The sequence below is a fragment of the Drosophila albomicans genome, chromosome 2R, assembly GCF_009650485.2.
Source record: "Drosophila albomicans strain 15112-1751.03 chromosome 2R, ASM965048v2, whole genome shotgun sequence".
In the NCBI taxonomy this organism is placed as follows: domain Eukaryota; kingdom Metazoa; phylum Arthropoda; class Insecta; order Diptera; family Drosophilidae; genus Drosophila; species Drosophila albomicans.
This window is the reverse complement of record NC_047631.2, coordinates 12,152,406-12,170,739: the sequence shown is the minus strand read 5'-3', so window position 1 is coordinate 12,170,739 and position 18,334 is coordinate 12,152,406. Positions and strand designations below refer to the sequence as shown.

General features: G+C 40.8%; 1 protein-coding gene across 4 annotated transcripts in view; it reads right to left on the bottom strand.

Annotated features, from left to right (window-relative positions):
- Positions 1–18,334, bottom strand: part of LOC117574839 (hemicentin-2) — a 137,859-nt gene that overhangs the window by 84,421 nt on the left and 35,104 nt on the right. For all 4 annotated transcript variants that reach the window (XM_052007820.1, XM_052007821.1, XM_052007823.1 and 1 more), the window contains exon 2: positions 7,291–9,101. In XM_052007820.1, the coding sequence (XP_051863780.1) occupies positions 7,291–7,411 (121 nt within the window). In that variant the 5' untranslated portion in view covers positions 7,412–9,101. The remainder of the gene's footprint in view (positions 1–7,290; positions 9,102–18,334) is intronic.

Genomic DNA, 18,334 nt, shown 5'->3' with positions numbered 1-18,334 from the left:
GTTTTCAAGATTTTTAAACTTTTGGACTATTTCTGAAGTGCTAAATATATGCATATTTTATATTTTTAAAATTACTCTATTAATATTTTAATTGCATATTAATTTCAATAAATCAACAACAGCCACCAATTAGATGTTTATCTGTTAATGATATCGAATAGCTACTCGATAGAACTCCGAAGCCTAATTAACATCAGAACAAATAGATCGCCATAAGAGCAAATCGTGCGAGTTCATTGGGCCGATTAAGCATATGTAATCCTAACCTTATGAGGACCCACAAATAACTCCTGCAATGGTCTAAACGTAATGCCCGTTTTAAGGGTATAATAAAGATTATTTATAATCATGCTCGCTGGGGCACAACGCATCCAAGCAAAAGCGAGCGACTCGACTCGACTCATCGCTTCGCTCCAAATTCATAAGCCTCTGTACAGACACTCCCCCTTGTCCCTGACCCCTTTCTCTCTCTGCAACACACTCCACACTCTCCACATTTGCTGTCATTGACTAGAGGGGAAAGGAATGAAGAGGTAGCCGTATCGCTAACTTAACTGTGCGCTTAAAGCGGCTCAGATGCTGCCTCACATGTATGGGGATTAGATATTTCAAAAGTTTCTGACCCAAAAGGATTTGCCCAGCGAGTGTGGGAGGGAGAGAGAGAGGTGGAGAAAGGTAGCGAGAAAAACGAGAAGAGAAGGATGTATATTGGTGCACATGGCAAACAAACGACTATGGTTTTTGTTTGCTTGACTTTGTTGCCACTTGGCAACAATAGCAACATGCCATGTGGCAACAGAGAGTGAGAGCGAGGGTGAGCGACAGCGAGAGCGAGAGGGGCAGTCGAGTAGATTCTGCCTATTTGCCTGAATAGCCATTATCTTCATCTTCATCATCATCAACAACATCGATGGGTTTTTTTGGGGCGGTAGCTCTGTGTGTGTGTGTGGCAGCCACACAATACTCGCTCGACAGTTTAGGGTCTAACCCCTTTTTGCGTTTCTGATCTATGCCGCACACACACACACAGCTACCATACATCGAGAAAAGTTTCGTGGCGCCACAAATACCAGAGCAGCCACCTTGCTCTCCATCTCGCTACCGCTCTCGATGGCTGTTGCTCAGTTGTCATGGCAAATTTTTGAAAGGAGATATTCAATTTGCTCAGCACTCATAATACGCTTGCTAAGCGGCTTGAAGTTTTCGTTTCGCTTTTGGTTTTGCTGCTGCTTTAAGTAGCCACAAATTGAGGCAACAAATCTCTTATTTGTTACAACTAATTTGATCAAGTGGCGTGACGATAAAAGCAGCCAACTTCCGCCCCGAGTGCTTAATTATGTTCCGAGCACTTTCTGACTTGCGGCCACGATTTATTGCAACTGGAGCTTGCAACAATTGTCAGGCAATTAAATTTATTAGTTGCAAATGTTTGTGTGTTAGTGTTGTGTGCAAGGTTGCAAGGATTATAACACGAAAAATGTCAAAAAGAAAGAAAGTAGTTCAACGTCATCAGAGCACAATGGCCCAGGTATGTGACAGCGGTTGTGTGTGGCATGCTGCCTTGCGGCTGCATGGGGCATGACTCAGTGAGTCCATAAAAATTCAAACAATACGGCAAAGCTCATCAGGCGCATCAGCAGGTCTTAGCCATGGCCCAAAGCTGCCAACAAATCCGTTTCAATATGAAGAGCGAGCGACTGGAGCCGAGGGCGAGGTATGGACACGAAAAGAGTCCTGCGGGGAACGGAGAGGAATGCAGTCAAATTTACAATTTAAAATGCATGCATAATGAATATGTTTGCAGCCAAAGACTTTCAGTATGCCACAACACAAGGACACACCCCGCAGCAACAACAACTCACTCTTGCGGCAAGCAACAAAAACAAAACAAGACAAAAAAAAAAGAAGCAAAAAACTGGAAGAAAGAGCTTTGGTAAAAAAAAGAGGGCAGAAAACCATCAACAAGGCCACTCAGCTCAGCACGACTCGACAAAATCCTTAATCTGTGCGAATGATGCTTAACGAAGAGCCACAGCAGAGGCAACAGCAACGGAAGCAGCTTCAGCCCCAAACCGAACTTTACCAAATTCAACCGAACTAGGTTTTAGTCCTTGTTTTGTTTTGCATTAGGAAAGTACTACTGGCAACATCATACAACATGCTGCTGCTCCCCATCAACTACTGCTGTTGCTGCTGTTGTTGCTGCTGCCTCTGCTGTGTGCACATATTTGCTGTACTTTGTTTGCTTGCTGTTTTGCCTGGGCAACTGACAACAGGGGCATCAGAAAATGGGGGCAAGAACATGTCGTCAGGAGTCTGTTGCTGCCCCCCCTTCTATGGTTTTTCTTTCAGGAATTTTTGCATAATTTCGTTAGTAAAAAGTATGCTTTTGTCTGTGCGGCGGCAGCAGCAGCAAATTCAATGCGAAATACAATACACATACGACCCGTTGCACAGCACTTGACTTTACACATACACAGATACACTCTCGCACACACACACACACATGCTTAACCTATACCCAAACCTTTGGATTCATCTCTCAAATTTCGTGCTCAAATTTCCGTTTTCTAATTTCTAATTTAATTAGGCGCGTGGCACATGACGCTGCTCGTAAAGCCCAACGCAATCAGATGCTCGATGTATGTTCATGTGTGTGTATATGTGCGTGTGTGTGTGTGTGGGACACAAACAACCACACTCACACACACCCACAAGCAATGTGTCCCTGTTGATCCACACATGGCTCCCTTCTCATAACTGGTATTTACATATGAGCAACATTTTCATTACGTGCTGCTGCTGCAAGCCAATGCCACAGAGCCTGCCCCTGACCCCACATTTTGCTCCTTTCTGGGCACCCTCTTATTGTTGCGCTCTCGCGATAACGTTGGGGGAGTGCGAACAGAATTTCCACTGCGACAATTTTTCACATTTTTCATATTTCCCGTTTGGCTGGCTTTTTATTGCTGGAGTTTCCTTTAATTGTCGCACACGTGGCAACACCAAATGGCACTCAACGTTCGCGTTCATGCTTGTGACTTCGCTTGCTTGTGTGTGTGCGTTGCAATATTGATTGGTCGCGCAACGCATTGATTAAGTTTTCCGGTTTATAATTATTTTAGTGTAATTAAAAGTTGCCCTTGGCAACTTGACTCTCTTGCACAGCCACAGCTAGAGCTACAGCACCGACCACAGCTGCTCCAACCACTCATGACCTTCCCTTTCCACTTTCAACTTGCGTTGTTATTGAGTCAACTTTGTGCACCGTATGTTAGGTCAAATATTAAAGAGTCATAGCAAACAATTCCCAAAGTGTGCCATTGCTAAAAAAGTTTCATTTTCATAGAAAATTTGCCAGCATGAAGGTTGAAGAGAAGGGTTAGGGACGGGAGGAAGCTGCATGTGCGTGCGTATGCGGGATTTAGCTGGGAATGCAGTCAACTATTCAATGGGTTCACACTTGATAAATGTTACGAGAGACGCCATAAAAGCCCATTAAACACATTTCAAATTGAAAAGTCATGCTTTGGGGTCACTCACTCCCTCTTCCATTCATCCCCCGCCTTCTAACCTTCACCCACACTCCCTCCGCCCTTAGCTCTCTTACTATTTGCATACCAAACACACACAGTTTACATAATGTTTTACATAAATTTTACTTTGAATACTTCAAGTTTGGCCAACCGTTCGTCCCTTTTGCGTGCTCGTCCTGTCTGTCGGCCTTTCAGCGACCATTAGCCAAAAGCTTTTATAAACTGCAACTCCCCGAATGTTTCTGTCTCTCTCTTCTCCCAAAAATAAGCTCAGATGGAAAAGTTTATACTTCGATTACTTGGAAAAGATTTAATCTGTGTCCAGTCAGCTAAATAAAAACGCGCTGTATTTGCCAGACCAAACTAACTACAATTAAATAATTGACACAGCAAATATGAAGTGTGCTGCAATGGTAAATGCAAGACAAAAGAATACCCTGAGTTGTATTTAACTGTTGCGAAATGTAATTATTATAAGTAACAAATTTATAAAAATCCATCAACATTTTTCTTATTTGTAACAAATACCATATATCAAAATACTGAAGAGGTGTTGGATTACTAGATGTATACATAAATACAATAGTAGTAGAAGATTTTATTCTTATGAAGCACAGTGTGTCAACCCTTTTTATACCGGCTATTGCAGTTAACATTATATGCTAACTTTGTGGCTACAGGAAACGAATGGAACAGGCAAAAGGCTGAATTTCTTGATCAACGTCAACAATCGAGACGATATAGGCATGCCTGTGTGTATGACTGTCAATATATTTCAAATATAGTACTACATTTTTTTGGTATTGGAGAACATGATGTAGAACATGCGCTAGGTTGCTAAGAGCCGCAAGCACATTAGTTTGTATTACAAACTATGTGATAAAAAAAAGGTGCCAACGACGAGACAAATCTTTCTCTTTTTCTCAAACTCAGTGCACTTTTTGTCAGATTTCTTAATTGCCTCAGAGTTAAGGATGCCTACAAGGACATAGCTTTCAAGTCTCTTACTTTTATAATCTCTCTGTTACGACACAAGCTGAGCTGTTGCCGTTTTTTCTGCTGTCTCATCCATTAGCATGAGTATCTCATAATCCCTGCACACAGTTACGTTTTCTTCTTTTTTTTGCCTTTTAAAAATCTCTTCAAAGGGTATAGAATAACTACGCAAATCCTTAAGATTATGTCGTTCCTTAAAGAGTGCGTTTAGACCACTTGAAAGCTGAGACACACTTTAAGTGTTGCCCACACACACACAACACACACATCATAAATTTCGTGCCTTACAAGAAATGTGCCTACTATTTAGAAGTTACTCTAATATATACTCCCACACTACACACACATACACACACATACGCACAAATACCATCACACTCAGACACGATACGAGAAATGGGCCTTAATAATGTCTTGACCATTATCCTGCATATAAAGTTGTTCATTTGCTTGTATTTTTGTGTTTCTCTGTGTTTTTTTTTCGCTTGTTTCAGTCTCGTTGTTGGCTTTGATTTCGCCCCCAGTCGCCGACGTCGTCATCATTGTGTATGCTGTGTGGGCTTTTGGCGCTTTTCCAGAGTGTTTCACGATCTTGGTTTTTGGCTCCACACACACACACGTGCACACACAAACACACATCGATTGTTGTCGTTGTGCTCATTGTTGTTGCTCTTGTTGTTATTGCCATTGTGTTGCATACATAATAAATTTTATGAAACGTAAATTTTTATCGAAACCAATTTTTGGCAGTGCCATAAAACGACACGAAACAAAACTTTCTCCGCGCCCGTGCTCTGGCCCTCTCTCTTTCTCTCGATGAATGTTTGAATGTGTGCTTGGCTTTCATAATAAAAATCGAATGTTTTATTTATGTTTTCCTACGATTTGTAAAGATTCGCTCAATGGCTTTTCTCACTCTTCCAATTTGTTTGGCAAGAGAAGCCTTTAGGTACATTGGAGTCTGAAGAGTTTCTTCACCTTAATCATATTATGTCAAATTTATAATAATAATTCAAAACTTATTTTCAAGTAAAACAAATCAAGCATTTATTTGACAATGAATTTTGTAATCATCAAAAATACCTCACATACTTAAAACTGTAAAGAAAACGAATTTATCAGTTTTTCATTTTTGGTTTCGAGATTATTTTCCGCCGCATTCAATATTAGCAATGCAAATGCCAACAGATAAATCATTTTCAATCATATTCATGAAAAACTATTGGAGCATTCCAAAGAGACGCCAACGCATCGAATGGAACCACAGACAGACAGACAGACAGACAGTCGGACAGCAAATATAGCAAATACTTTAACAAAACATAAATGGGAAATACGCATAAAATGCAAAGCACACAGCACAGCAGAGCGGAGACAAACAGACGGACGGATGGACATCATGGCCAGCAAATAGAAACAATGTCAACATTTTTTTGTTGTGAATTAAACAAGCAAAAATATTGCAAATAAAACGAATGAAAATGAAAATGAAACTGAAAACCGTGCGACCAACTGACACACACACATACACACAGAAAAAACGCCAACCGAGCTGTTGATTTCGTTATATATAGTAAATTCGTTGTATATACTAGCATTTTTTTGTATTTATCGTAGAATCGTATCGTTCATTTAACTGTTTGCTTTTGTTGACATTACAAAAAAATAGTAAGAAGTTGATGAAAGAGGAGCGTGCGTTGGGGGTTTGACAGGAAATGCGAAAATGTTTTCTAAATCATTCATGCACAACAAACAGTCGTCTAAAAGGTGCGCCGCATTACGTATACGCATTACGTATACGTGCAGTGTGAACTTGGCACCAATTTCAGTTCGCATAAATACAGAAACGAAGAAGAGAGAGCAAAATTAAATGAATATAAACCGTTATTTGTCATTGGATTCAATCTGCCGATGGCAATCCGTTTGCCCATAATTGTATTATACACACACAAACAGAAAATTGTTAACCACAGCAGATTATGCATGCTGGGCTGAGCGACTGTCGACTGTCGACCGACGACTGACGACCGACGACTGGACCGAGTTGATGATATTAATTTGAAGGACGGTTTTATGACACGCGCCAACACATTAAAACCAGTCGCCAGTCAGCCCATCCTTTTGTATCTTTGCATCGCCATTTCGTGTGCTGCGTGTCATTAAAAATTCATCAGCTTTAATAAATTAATGCATTTATGTGGAACACAGGTAATGTAATGCCTACAGTTCCATAATTATTTTTCAATTATGCACTGCAGTTCGAAGTTGAGTATTAAGTGCGGCTGCACCTCAAGCAGTGCAAAAGTATCTTGCGATTAAGCTCATCGGAGTAGAAGACCATTAACACACACAACACACACACACATACACAGCAACACAGACAACTTGATTGAACTTTTGTAGGAGACTGTGTCGAGATTAATGCTAATGTGACAACTTAATCGAAAGCCATTTATAAGTCATGTCAAGTGGCGGCAGATACCTCGCCCACGTTATGACAACGCCGACGACAGTCGCTGTCAATGATGACGACGCCTAAGTGTAGGCAACGGCAAGCTAGCTAAAGGAGATGCCACAGCATGACAACGACAAATCCATAAAAAAAGAAACGAAGCGAAGCGAGGCAACGTTAAATATTTGCATTAATTTTGGGGCTGCGATAAGTCAGACCGAGTCACAGGAGAAGTGAAAGTAGAATATTGTATACAGAGACCGTAGAACGTAGAAAGGAAACAGGAACATTCGCCCTGGCACTTACCCGGCAAGCCTGATGTCAGGCTGATAAGCAGCAATAGTTGCGCTATCAGCTCTTTGATGCTGCTCCGGTTGTTCATGATGCTGCTCCTGCTTCTGCTTGTGCTTGTGCTTCTGCTGCTCATTTTGTCGTTTATCGAGCGTCGTTGGCTGCTGCTGCTTCTTGCTGCCTCTTATCGCGCAATGCGTTACTTTGTCAACGACTTACTCTCTCTCTGGCTCACGCTGCTATCTCCCAGCTAGCTCTGTCTTGCTGCCACTTCAAGTGGATGTTAAGTGCCACGCACTTGACTTTTATTGCGCGGCACGAATGTTTACCGTTAGTAGACAACTAGTTTGCCACGTTTTATTGCCAGTTGCCAGTTGCCAAATTTTATGCCAATTTTCTTATTATTTTACATATGTTTTGCTGTTTTTGTGTTCTAAATGTAATAAAATATAAATAACGCATACGACGCGTGCTCCAAGGTTCATCACAACACTACAAAAAAGGTGAATCAATTAAACCAAAATGGAAATGGAAATTTTAAAACGATTTGCAGTTGTTCTACTTGTATTTTTTTTTTTGTATATTTTTGTTGTTGTTGTCGTTTATTTTTGCTGACACTTTTCACTCGGTTGTAAAGTTCAATTTGCTTTGTGACGAGGAAATTTGGCCAATAATTTGCATGTATTCAATATGCTGGCGAGTTTTTTGTGTGCTTTCTTTGCAATCATTTGTTAGGATTATTTTTGTTATTGTTACGCGGCGCAGAGCAGTGGGAATGGTTGTTGTTCTTGGTCCTTTTGTTGTCCTTTTGCCGCATGCTATAATTTCACTTTGCACTGCACTGCAAACGTTGCACGCTCTGCTTTCGATTTGTGTTTGTGTTGCTCTTGCTACTCGTATTGCTGTTGTTGTTGTTTTTAATCAAGAATTTACACAGTCACCGCATCGGGCGTTGGTGGCAAACAAATTGTTGTTGTTATTGTTGCTTGTTGTATTTGCAGGCAGCGAAATGAAAGCACAATGCAAAATTTTCAATCAAAACTTTTTACTCGCTTTCCCAGCGCTGCAAGTTTGTTTTGCTGTTTTGTATTTTTTTTTTTATTTGTTTTTTTTTTGTGTATTTTGTTGTTTTGCTTTTGTTGCTTTTTAGCGCTCGTTAGCCACGACTATCCTGTTCTACTTCTTCTACTTTTTTCAATTTTTAATGCAATTTCCACGCTTAACTGCACTTTTTGCCGTTTTTCTTCGTATTTTCCCTTTTCTTTTCTTTTTGAAATTTGCTGCTGCTGAATCTCTAGCTGTTGTTGTTGTTGTTGTTGTTGTTGATGTTGTTGCAGATGCTGTTTCTGTTTCTGTTGCCGTTTTATATCGCATTTATTTACACGGACACAGCACTAACACTCACACACACGCACACAGATACAGATACAAACACACACTAGGAAAATATGCACACAATTTGCATTCTCTAGCTGTCTCTCTCTCTCTTGTTTCTATCTCTATCTGCGTGTCTCTTTGGCTTGTTTTGTTTCCTGTTGCTCGCACAAATTCAAATTACTTTTGTCGTTATTGTTTGTATTGTTATTGTTGCCGGTTGTTATCATCGACGTTGTTATAGTTGTTGTTGTTGCTTTTACATGTCATGTTCATTGCTTCAATTCAGTGTTGGCAGCTTGCTGTGTGACTGTCTGGCTGCTTTGCAACGACAACATGACTCTGCGTGGCAGCCACAAGATGTTGCTTCGATTTGGAATTTGCTGCAGCTTCGCTTTTCCTTTGGGCCACGCCTTGGGCATCTTCACTTGTTTCACATGCCACAAAACTGTCTGCAACGAAAGCAAAACACGAGAAACACATTAAAATTTGTTCTGCAATAAATAAATAAAAAAGAAACCTTTAAACGAATTCACATTAATAAGAAGTTGCTTTTGCACTCGCAATCAAGTGAAATAAGTTTGGATATTTTTATTAATTCAACACACACACATATGTATGCATATGCTACTGACAAGTGTTAGGGGTAGAGGGACAGGAGAAGGGGGAGGGGCAGGGACAGGCTTATTTAAAATTTCCTTTGAAGCAACTCTCGCATTTTCATAATTTATTAGTCTCAGCTTTTGCCGCTTCTTTGACGCTTTCATTGCGAACTTTTTTGTTTGATATTTCAACTTTTTGCGCAGCATGAGTGATGCCCCATCTTGGTGCTACCCCATGCCACACACAGCTGCTGCTGCCACACGTCTGAATATGAGTTGTGTGTAGGCCGCAATATCATTCTCGGATTCTGGCCGGAAAATGCGTCAGTCACTCGCCGTAGACTCGACGTCTACGCACAGTCGAAGGTTGCAGCAACTTCTGACTGATGGCTGTCTAGGCCTCTTTCTATTTTTTTTGCTTCTTGTTGCTTTGTTGCTGCTGCAACCTCTGCAACTGCTGTTGATGTTGCAGTGGCAGCAGGCAAAGCTAAAGTGCATAAGAGCGCTATGCATTATGCTTTATTTTCCGCTTGACACCTTTGGGCGTCGTTGCGCATTTCCTTTCTGTGCAACCAGCATGCCAACCAACTCACCGTGCCACGCCTACTTGCCTCCTGCTTGGTTGTGCACTAGCTTTCTGTATGTGCATAAAGAGACTTCTCTGTTCTGTTCTGCTCTTTTTAGCCTGGCCGAGAGGCTTAACTTTGCTGCAAGGCTACGTCGACGGTTGCTGTGGTACTCGACTCGTTGGTGGTCGTGGCGTCTCCCTGGCTTCTTATCAACGTGGCAGTCGACTGCCACACAGACGTCATGTCGTCAGTGCTGAATTGAAATTTATTATTCTGCTTTGTCGTGCGTGTATGTGCCAGGCACTTTTGTGCCACACACACGCACACACACATGCCACCAGCAGTGGCACCATCTCACATCCAACAGCAACCCTTTTATGAGTGGGTATTTAATATTTTAATGCAGCACCCCTCACCACCACCCCTCACAGTCACACACCTTGACTACACTTTATCGCTGTTAATTGCTTTCCAGTCGGGCGCACGGCAGCAAGGGCGACCTTTGATGCTGTTGTGATCGCACTTAAGGATATTGTTTACATGTCTCAATTATCCTTTGACTGCCACCGAGTCGCGCATGCCACTTCGCAGTCCACTTCCTCTGCTTGCCTGACTGACGCGATTTTTCCCAGTTTCTTTTGTTCTAATTTCAAAGCAAACTTTTGACAGCCTTGAAGTCTGACACTGCACATCAAATGCGAGGCCTCTCGAATTTCCCATTTCCCATCGACTTGAACAAATTACAGAGCAATTGCGAATTGCTAAAATGAAGATTGAGAGCCAAGAGCGGGCTGAGAACTAGTCTTGAATACCAGATTGTGCTTTTGCCCAGCACTCTATGCGCACTTTTATATAAACCTAATGCGTGTGCTAATACTGTAGATTCATTCCCTCCATGCTTCGCCCTAGCTTAGTCATTTTAGATAGCCATCATCGAGCTGTAGGCAATTTGTGGCATCACAGCCTAAGTGGAAGTAACGTTAGGGTTTACTTTTTGCTGAATGAGAGACAAAAAAATAAAAGTTGTTGCCACTTTTTCTTGGTTTTTTGTGTGTTGCTGACATTTGCCGTTTCGCCGCTTAACTCGAGACAAGGAGACGGGGCATGAGGATGTTGGGCGAGAAATTATGCAAAGATTGTGTGCAGAACTTGAGACAGACCCAAACAAGAAGCAGAAGCAGAAGAAGGGCAGTCAAGTTGCCTTAACAGAGGTCAGTGCTGGGCACGAAAACTTTCTGTCGAGTGACATGTAAATTTTGCCACAGGCAGTGCGCCATTTTGTTTTTTTGCTGCCACACGAAAGAGTTGCCTGCAACAAAAAAGAGACGAACAGAAAGAGAAGGAGAAAAAACGAGAACTACGTCGACATGATGATAATTTGGCATACTCGACGACCATCAGCGCATTGCCCAGGAGCCACATTTTCTTTTCATGAAAATCAGTTAAATGAGTTTGTTTACATGTCTTGGGCTTTGGCTGCAAAACAGGCGAAACGGCAAAACCGGAAAACAAAAACACACGCTTTAAATGTATGCAAAGTGTGTGTGGCAGAGAGTGCGGCGGAGGAGGAGGGGTTGGGGTTGGGGTGTGCTGTGGCATATTGTCTGGACGCTGTGGCGGCTCGTTTTTCTGCGGAAATAAATGTAAGAAAAATCCCCATACAATTTACGTTTTGCAGCCTAAAAGTATGCAGCATGTAATTTGCGTTTTGTTTGCCGTTGTTCACGCTCGTTGTTGTTTTTGCTGCTGTCGCTGCTGTTGCTGCTGCCGTTTGCTTTATGTAATTTGCATGTAAACATGTGCTTATTTTCATGCCTCCTGGCAACCATACATACACTCACGTACACACACACACACAAGCAGACATGCACACTCACACCTAGAAAGCACGCGAATTTACGCCAAACATCAAATGATTTTGTTTAACATATTTTGTTATTAAGTGTGGAAATGTGCATATTTTGTTCAAGCTGCCTTTTCCTCTACTCATGAGTATGTATATGTTACTACGTATGTGTGGTGGTGTGTCTGTGTGTGAACCCTTTTTAGGCAGCTCGCTGTTCGTGTCTGCAGTAAATTTCCGTTTGCCATCATTCAGTCAGCGAGCTGAGCTGGTGATGAGGCATGAGGCAGTCGCATACTTCAGCTGAACTTTCTGTGTTGCATGAACTTCTTAAATTATTAGCTACAGCTATAAACTGCACGGCTCTAAGCTCTGCCCCTGCAACACCCACTAAAACTGAACTATGAACTTTCTACTGCCCGCTTTCTTTTTTTGGTGGTCTTTGCGAATTATGTTCTGTGGAAAGTTCAAACACATTTCTTCGGTTTACTTCGACTGCAGCTGCCTCTCGTCTGGTGACTGACATTTGGCAATTGACAATTGACAGTTGGCCCAAAAACTTTGGCCAATTAGTGCTGTCAAGCCACGCCTGCCACGCCCCAGAGTCTAGACGGAGTCTTCTTTGGCGATGCACTTCAGTTGCAGCTCACGTCAGCAATGCGTTGGCTACCAATTTGTTTGCCCTCGCACACACACACACACACACGCACACACCCTCAACCCTAGTTGGCCATAACAATTTCTGTTGGCCATTTGGCCGTGTTGCATATAAAGCGGCATCAACTCCAGCCAGAACGTGGCCACACTTCCTAATGCTGCTGCTGCGCTTTGAGGCAACCCAATCAACGATACGTTGAAGTCTTCTTCCCTCAGTCCCTCCTTTTGCTTTTGCTGCTCGCTCTCTCTTTCATTGTCTAGAGGTTTTATTGTCGTAAGTCGAAGACATGGCTGCCCCCCATCGCTTAAATGTTTGCATTACTTTACTCATGGCTCATGGCTCCTGGCTTATAGCTTGTAATGGTAAATGTGTTTAAGCCTTTGTTGTTACAACGCAGTATGCCCGTTATTGTAACTGCCACGAGTGGGTGGAAAGAGGCAGCTTAGTAAATACAAAGTGTTAAATGCTTGGGGCTTAGGGTTTGCCACTAGCTGCAGTCTAAATATATATACATATATACGATATTTGTAGCTATGAATAGATGTGGATGCATATTAAAACTCAACAAAAGCGTTGTATTCATTTCTTATTTAAAACTACTACTCAGATGCAAGTGTATCTCTGTATCTGTATCGGTATCTATAAATGTATCTGTAGCACATGCATCGTTTGATAGCTAGAGCTCCGGCAAAGTGTGTTTATTTATTGAACTGTGAATAAATATTTTTTTGCCGGTCAACAACTTGAAGCACCTTCAACTCAGACAGACTCTAAGCGATTTGATAGCCAGCTTCGACTCCCCCACTTTCACCTTTACGAAGACGAATCGATAAGATACTTGAGGCATGACTGTGTTGACTTTGCAGTTTGCAGTTACGAGTGTGTGCTGTAATTATGTGAATGTCTGTACGTGAGTGTGTGTGTGTGTTGGCTGTAACCTAATTCAGAGCATGGCTTAAATGGACTTACAGTCTATTGACTCACAGAGTTTTATATGCGAATGGGAATGCGCATGTGTGTGAGATGCAAGCTTACCCATTGATTGTCTTCTTGCCCCATAAAAATTGGACTCTTCCTTCAATGTGGCACTGCGTGACACAGCTGGCTCTCATTAAAGCCAAGTGCTACCGTTTTCCTCCTCTCAATTATTTTCTCTTTCCTCCACAGCACTCATTCACTCAGAAACAGAGAGAGAGGAAAAGCTTAAGAGAGATAGAGAGAGATAGAGGGATAAAGAGGGAAAGAAAGGCATCTGAAAAAGGCTCTTCAGCTTTATCGCTGTAATCAATTGTCTGCATTTGAATAGTTGACAACCGATTTATGGACCATTGACTGAGCAGCAGCCAGAACAGCAACAACAACAACAACAACATGAGAAGAAGAAAGAGCAAAAGCAGCAGGCGAGTGATGCCAAAGCCAACTGTGCCCCGCCCAGAGCTCATTTCTTTTGTACTTGCGGTCGTCGCTTGTGTCGCATCTCTGACCAGTTCTTATTGCCCCCTCTATGTGTGTGTGAGTGTGTCGGTGTGTGTGTGTGGCAGTATCCTTTTCGGAAATCAAGTGGAATGACCCACAAGGTTCGTCTCTGGTTCGCTCGGTAACTTCTGTTTTTCTATGTTTTACGTAATTTCACTGAGAAGCCGGAAATGGCTAGGAAATTGAGCCAACAATAACAGCAGCATCAGCTACAGCTACAGCCACAGCTACAGCAAGAGCAACTACCACAACAACAGCTATTGCTATTGCTTTGCCAACAACAATAACAAAACAACAACAACAACAACTACAACTGACATCATGCACGAATAAGAATAATAACGAAAATGTCAGACCAAGCGGCAATTCGTCCTGAGTCCTTTTGCCAGCCAGCCTAGCTTCGTCTGTCTGTCTGTCTATATGTCCATCTGTCTTGCTCTCAGTCAGTGCGACGGTCAGCCACTGGCCCAGATAATGTACTGCCAAGTGTTTTTGACCTTTTCTCATTTTGTTTTTCTGTTGTTTTTCATTTCTGTTGTCTTTTTTTTGTATATTTCTGCTCTTTCTCTTTCAGTGTTTTTGGCCCTTTTCGTTGTCCATTTCATATTTGGTGTGGTCTGTCATAAAGTCTGTCGTAAAGGACATGGCGAACGCATCCGTTTCTGGCTCAGCTCCAAGGCTAACCATCACCACCACCGTTGTGGGCATCCAAGTGTGTGTGTGTGTATGGAGTATCTTCTGTCTTCTGTCGACTGCCGACTGACCGCTGACCTACTGCCATAAGCAGCTGCTGTTGTCGCTCTTGTTTTAATGCGCTCCACTTCAAATTATTTAAAACTTAATGCAAATGAAATGCTCCACAAAATGTAGGCCGTTAAGGAGTTCAAGTTCAGACATGCCCATTACAGACTTACTCCTTCTCAGCTCTGACTCTGGCTATGGCACAGTGTGGCCGAATAAGAACTGAACTGTAATTTCATTTTACTGACACTTTTCCCAAAACTAAAACTTGCTGACGAAGGCAGAATGTGAAAGAGAAAGTGGCTGTAATATTAGCATATTTCTTGCCTTTGGTGCGGCTTATTTTATTGACGAACAGGTAGTAGAGTTTAAATTGAGGGGGCTTGAATAATACATTGCCTTGGGTGAGGCAGCTTAACCGATAAATAAGGGAATATATTGCGGTAAAATTGAGGAAGTTATCTTTGTGATACTTATTTTTCAATTTATTTGGCTGATGATATTGTAACACAATCAATAATTATAATAAAAATTAATGAAAATATTTTTTTATAAATTTGTATTTAAAGTAGTTTTTAATCAAATAGTTTTTGATTGAACTGTGAGCAACTACTAGTTTAGACAATTTGCAAATACTTTTTTTATAACTGGCTATTGTCGCTGTATTGATTTACTATACAAATTATGAAAATTCCTTTAAGGTTTAAGAAGTTATCATGGTAATATTACTTTTTAAAATTTTTTGGCTGAATATAAAAAATCACAATTAGAAATTTGTGAAAATTAATAAAAAATCATACAAATTTGATAACTAACTGGTTTATTAAAATCAAAATCTAAAGAATATTAATTAACTATATCAAAATATTCTTAAATAATCGTTTGATCTATATAATATTGTTACAATTATATATATATATTTATTTGAGCAACTGTAGGTTATAAATATATAAATTAGAATATTTGCACATAATAATTGAAATAATTTTTCTACTTTATTTTGGAATTTACTTGTAAAACCAAAGAAATTTAAAGCTATTCTTATTATTTTTTTATCACAATGTTCAGATTCAATAGTTTTATTTATTTAACTTTAGGTTCCATTTTCTCTGACACACTATTTATTATTCTACTTCAATATGTAAATTACTTTGCTAGTTTACAGCTTCATTTAGCCACTGTGCAGAGTTACTATTAGAGCCAGTCTAACTAAGGGAGAGGATGCAAATTATCTTAACTAGCAAAGGTGCTGGCCTAGACTGGCTTTAAGCCTAGTTACGGTTGTTGTGAGGCAACTGGCAACTGGCAACTGGCAACTGTCTACTGCATGCTATATGCTGCATGTTGCATGCAGTTGCTTGCTGCTCGTACTTGGATTGCATCAATTCAGCTTGTCGGATGCGGCGACACACACACGTCTTCTGGGCATTTACTTGGCAGGCTTTTGGCACGGCTTTGCATTTGGGTTAATGTAGTATTTGTGTTTTGTGCTCAAGCACCACAGGCATCAGCGACGGATTGATGTCAGTCCTACCAACACACTCACATACACAGAGAGACACACAGCTGAGCTGAGCTGGGCTGAGCGGTCCTTAGTCCGTTGTAGTAGAAGTTTTCATCATTGGATTGCCGTAAGGGGCGCTTTTTGTCAGCGGCTGTGAGGCACGTTTGCCACTGTGAGAAATATGTCAGCGTCTTCTTCGCTTTCGCTTAGATTGGCATTGTCATAAAATGCCAACGCTCCACTTCTACTCCCCCACATAGAAAAAATGCACAAGACTGTGATTGCACAGCCTCGTTGCCGCATTCCTCGCTCCTATCTCCTCATGCCACATGTCGCATGCCGCACCGTACGTGTAGTCGGTTTAAAGAATGAATTGCACTTTATTGTTGGCATTTTGTCATGTGGCTGCTTCAGTTTGGTCCGGTACCGACGCCTAGACCGACACCGACATCGACACCGGCAAGGCACGTCTTGGGCTTTAAATAGTTAAGTAGCCAGCCACACCCGGCGCACTTATGAAACCACAGATGAATTTCCACTAAAACGTGTTGCTATTTGACTCTCCGTTTCCCCATGGACTCACACCACATATTTCCGGTCAGCACAGATAGCCACAACTTGCAACCTCAGCCTCAAGCTAAACCGCAAAATACAATTTATATACCCTGCAGCTGGAAAGTTTTTCAAATAAAGAGAAAGAATAGTCGGAGATAAACATTGAAATGTTTTGCAAAGAATCTCCACTAAATATTCAAGCTAATAAAAGTCAGTTTATATTTTCTAAAAGTATTGAATGCAAAACTCATATAAAACTTGAAATAAGATTGAGATTTTAATTGAACCAATTTGTTGCTTATTTAGTTTAACTTCGATAAAATATGAATTTCATCTAAGAAATAAAAGTTTGACTTTTATTTTACGAATTTGAATAAATAATTCGTTGCTTTAAACGATTTCGCTTAATTCAGATTAAATAATTAGATTATGTTACATCGTTTCTTGCATCAAATTTCAATTTTCTTGGAGCATACTCTATTTAAATTTATGCTCAAATTATCTGCTAGTCCATCACACCCGCCAGCAGCAATCTTTCACCCTCTACACACAATGCACAAAAAATTCAATCAAAATTGTTGCCATTTAGTTTGACATTTCATTTTGATGGCTGGCGAAATGATGATGAAGTGCATTGCATTGCCATTGCCATTGCAGGGCGTGGCAATCGCCCCAATTCTTCTCTCCCGCTATTGACCTCTCCTCCCCTCAATATCCTGCTGAAGACGTGGCCAGCAATTTCAGTTAGCTGTTGGTTTTTTATAGAGTGTCAAAGTGGCACAAGAATTTTTCTAGCTGCATTTTTTTGCCAAAACAAAAAAAAAAAGAAGAAGAAGCTGAAAAACATATAAAAGCGATGAGAAGGAAATACTAAAGTGACCGCAAGCTGTGGGTGTTGCTGGTTCAACTGATGGTTCAGCTGGTGGTCTGCTCGTTTTAGTGCGAGTATCGTGGAAAATTGATTTTGTTTTTCCTGCAGCTGACTGGCCGCAGTGCGATAAGAATTTGCGTTTTTCTCTCGCACTGTTGCACTTAATCAAAAACTTTTCATAATTTGCCGCAACGGAATTGAAGCAGAAATTGCACTCTCTTTTTTTTTTATTTTGTTTCGCTTTGTTATTGATAGCCAGAGGGGTTCATTCGAAGGCTTAATAATATTTATTTATCTGTTTTTTTTTTTATATTCTTTTGAAGGTGTTGATTAAAGTGGAAATTGGAGTGGCGTAGCAAATTATAAGAAGGGAAAAAACGGCATAAAAGAATAAACAGAAATACGTAGTCTGACTATAAACTATGCGAACTTTTTACATATAAAGTAGGCACTTTTTATAGAGATATAGTTGAAATTAAAGTGTGGAGTTTTCTGTCATCGCCAAACTCACTTCTCCATTTAAACGATAATTATGCCCCATATTAACTGAAGGCCAACAAGAGTCAAGGACCTGACACAGCTGGCCTCAAACTTGTTTTTTGAACGCTTTGTGTCAGCCTCCTACTCTGCTATTCTTTTATCTTTTCTACAAAATCAAATAAATGTATTAAAAGTGAATTCATTGGTTTATAACAAATCAGCGTCAAAATGTGTATTAAATTCCATATAATAAAGTGATTCAAGCATGAAACAGAATTCTTTGCACACACACACCGGCAGACAAACACACGCACACATAAACATGCTTAAGGAATTGTCTGTGTAGAATTTTTTCACACGTTCGCATTTGGTTTGCTTTTGCACCA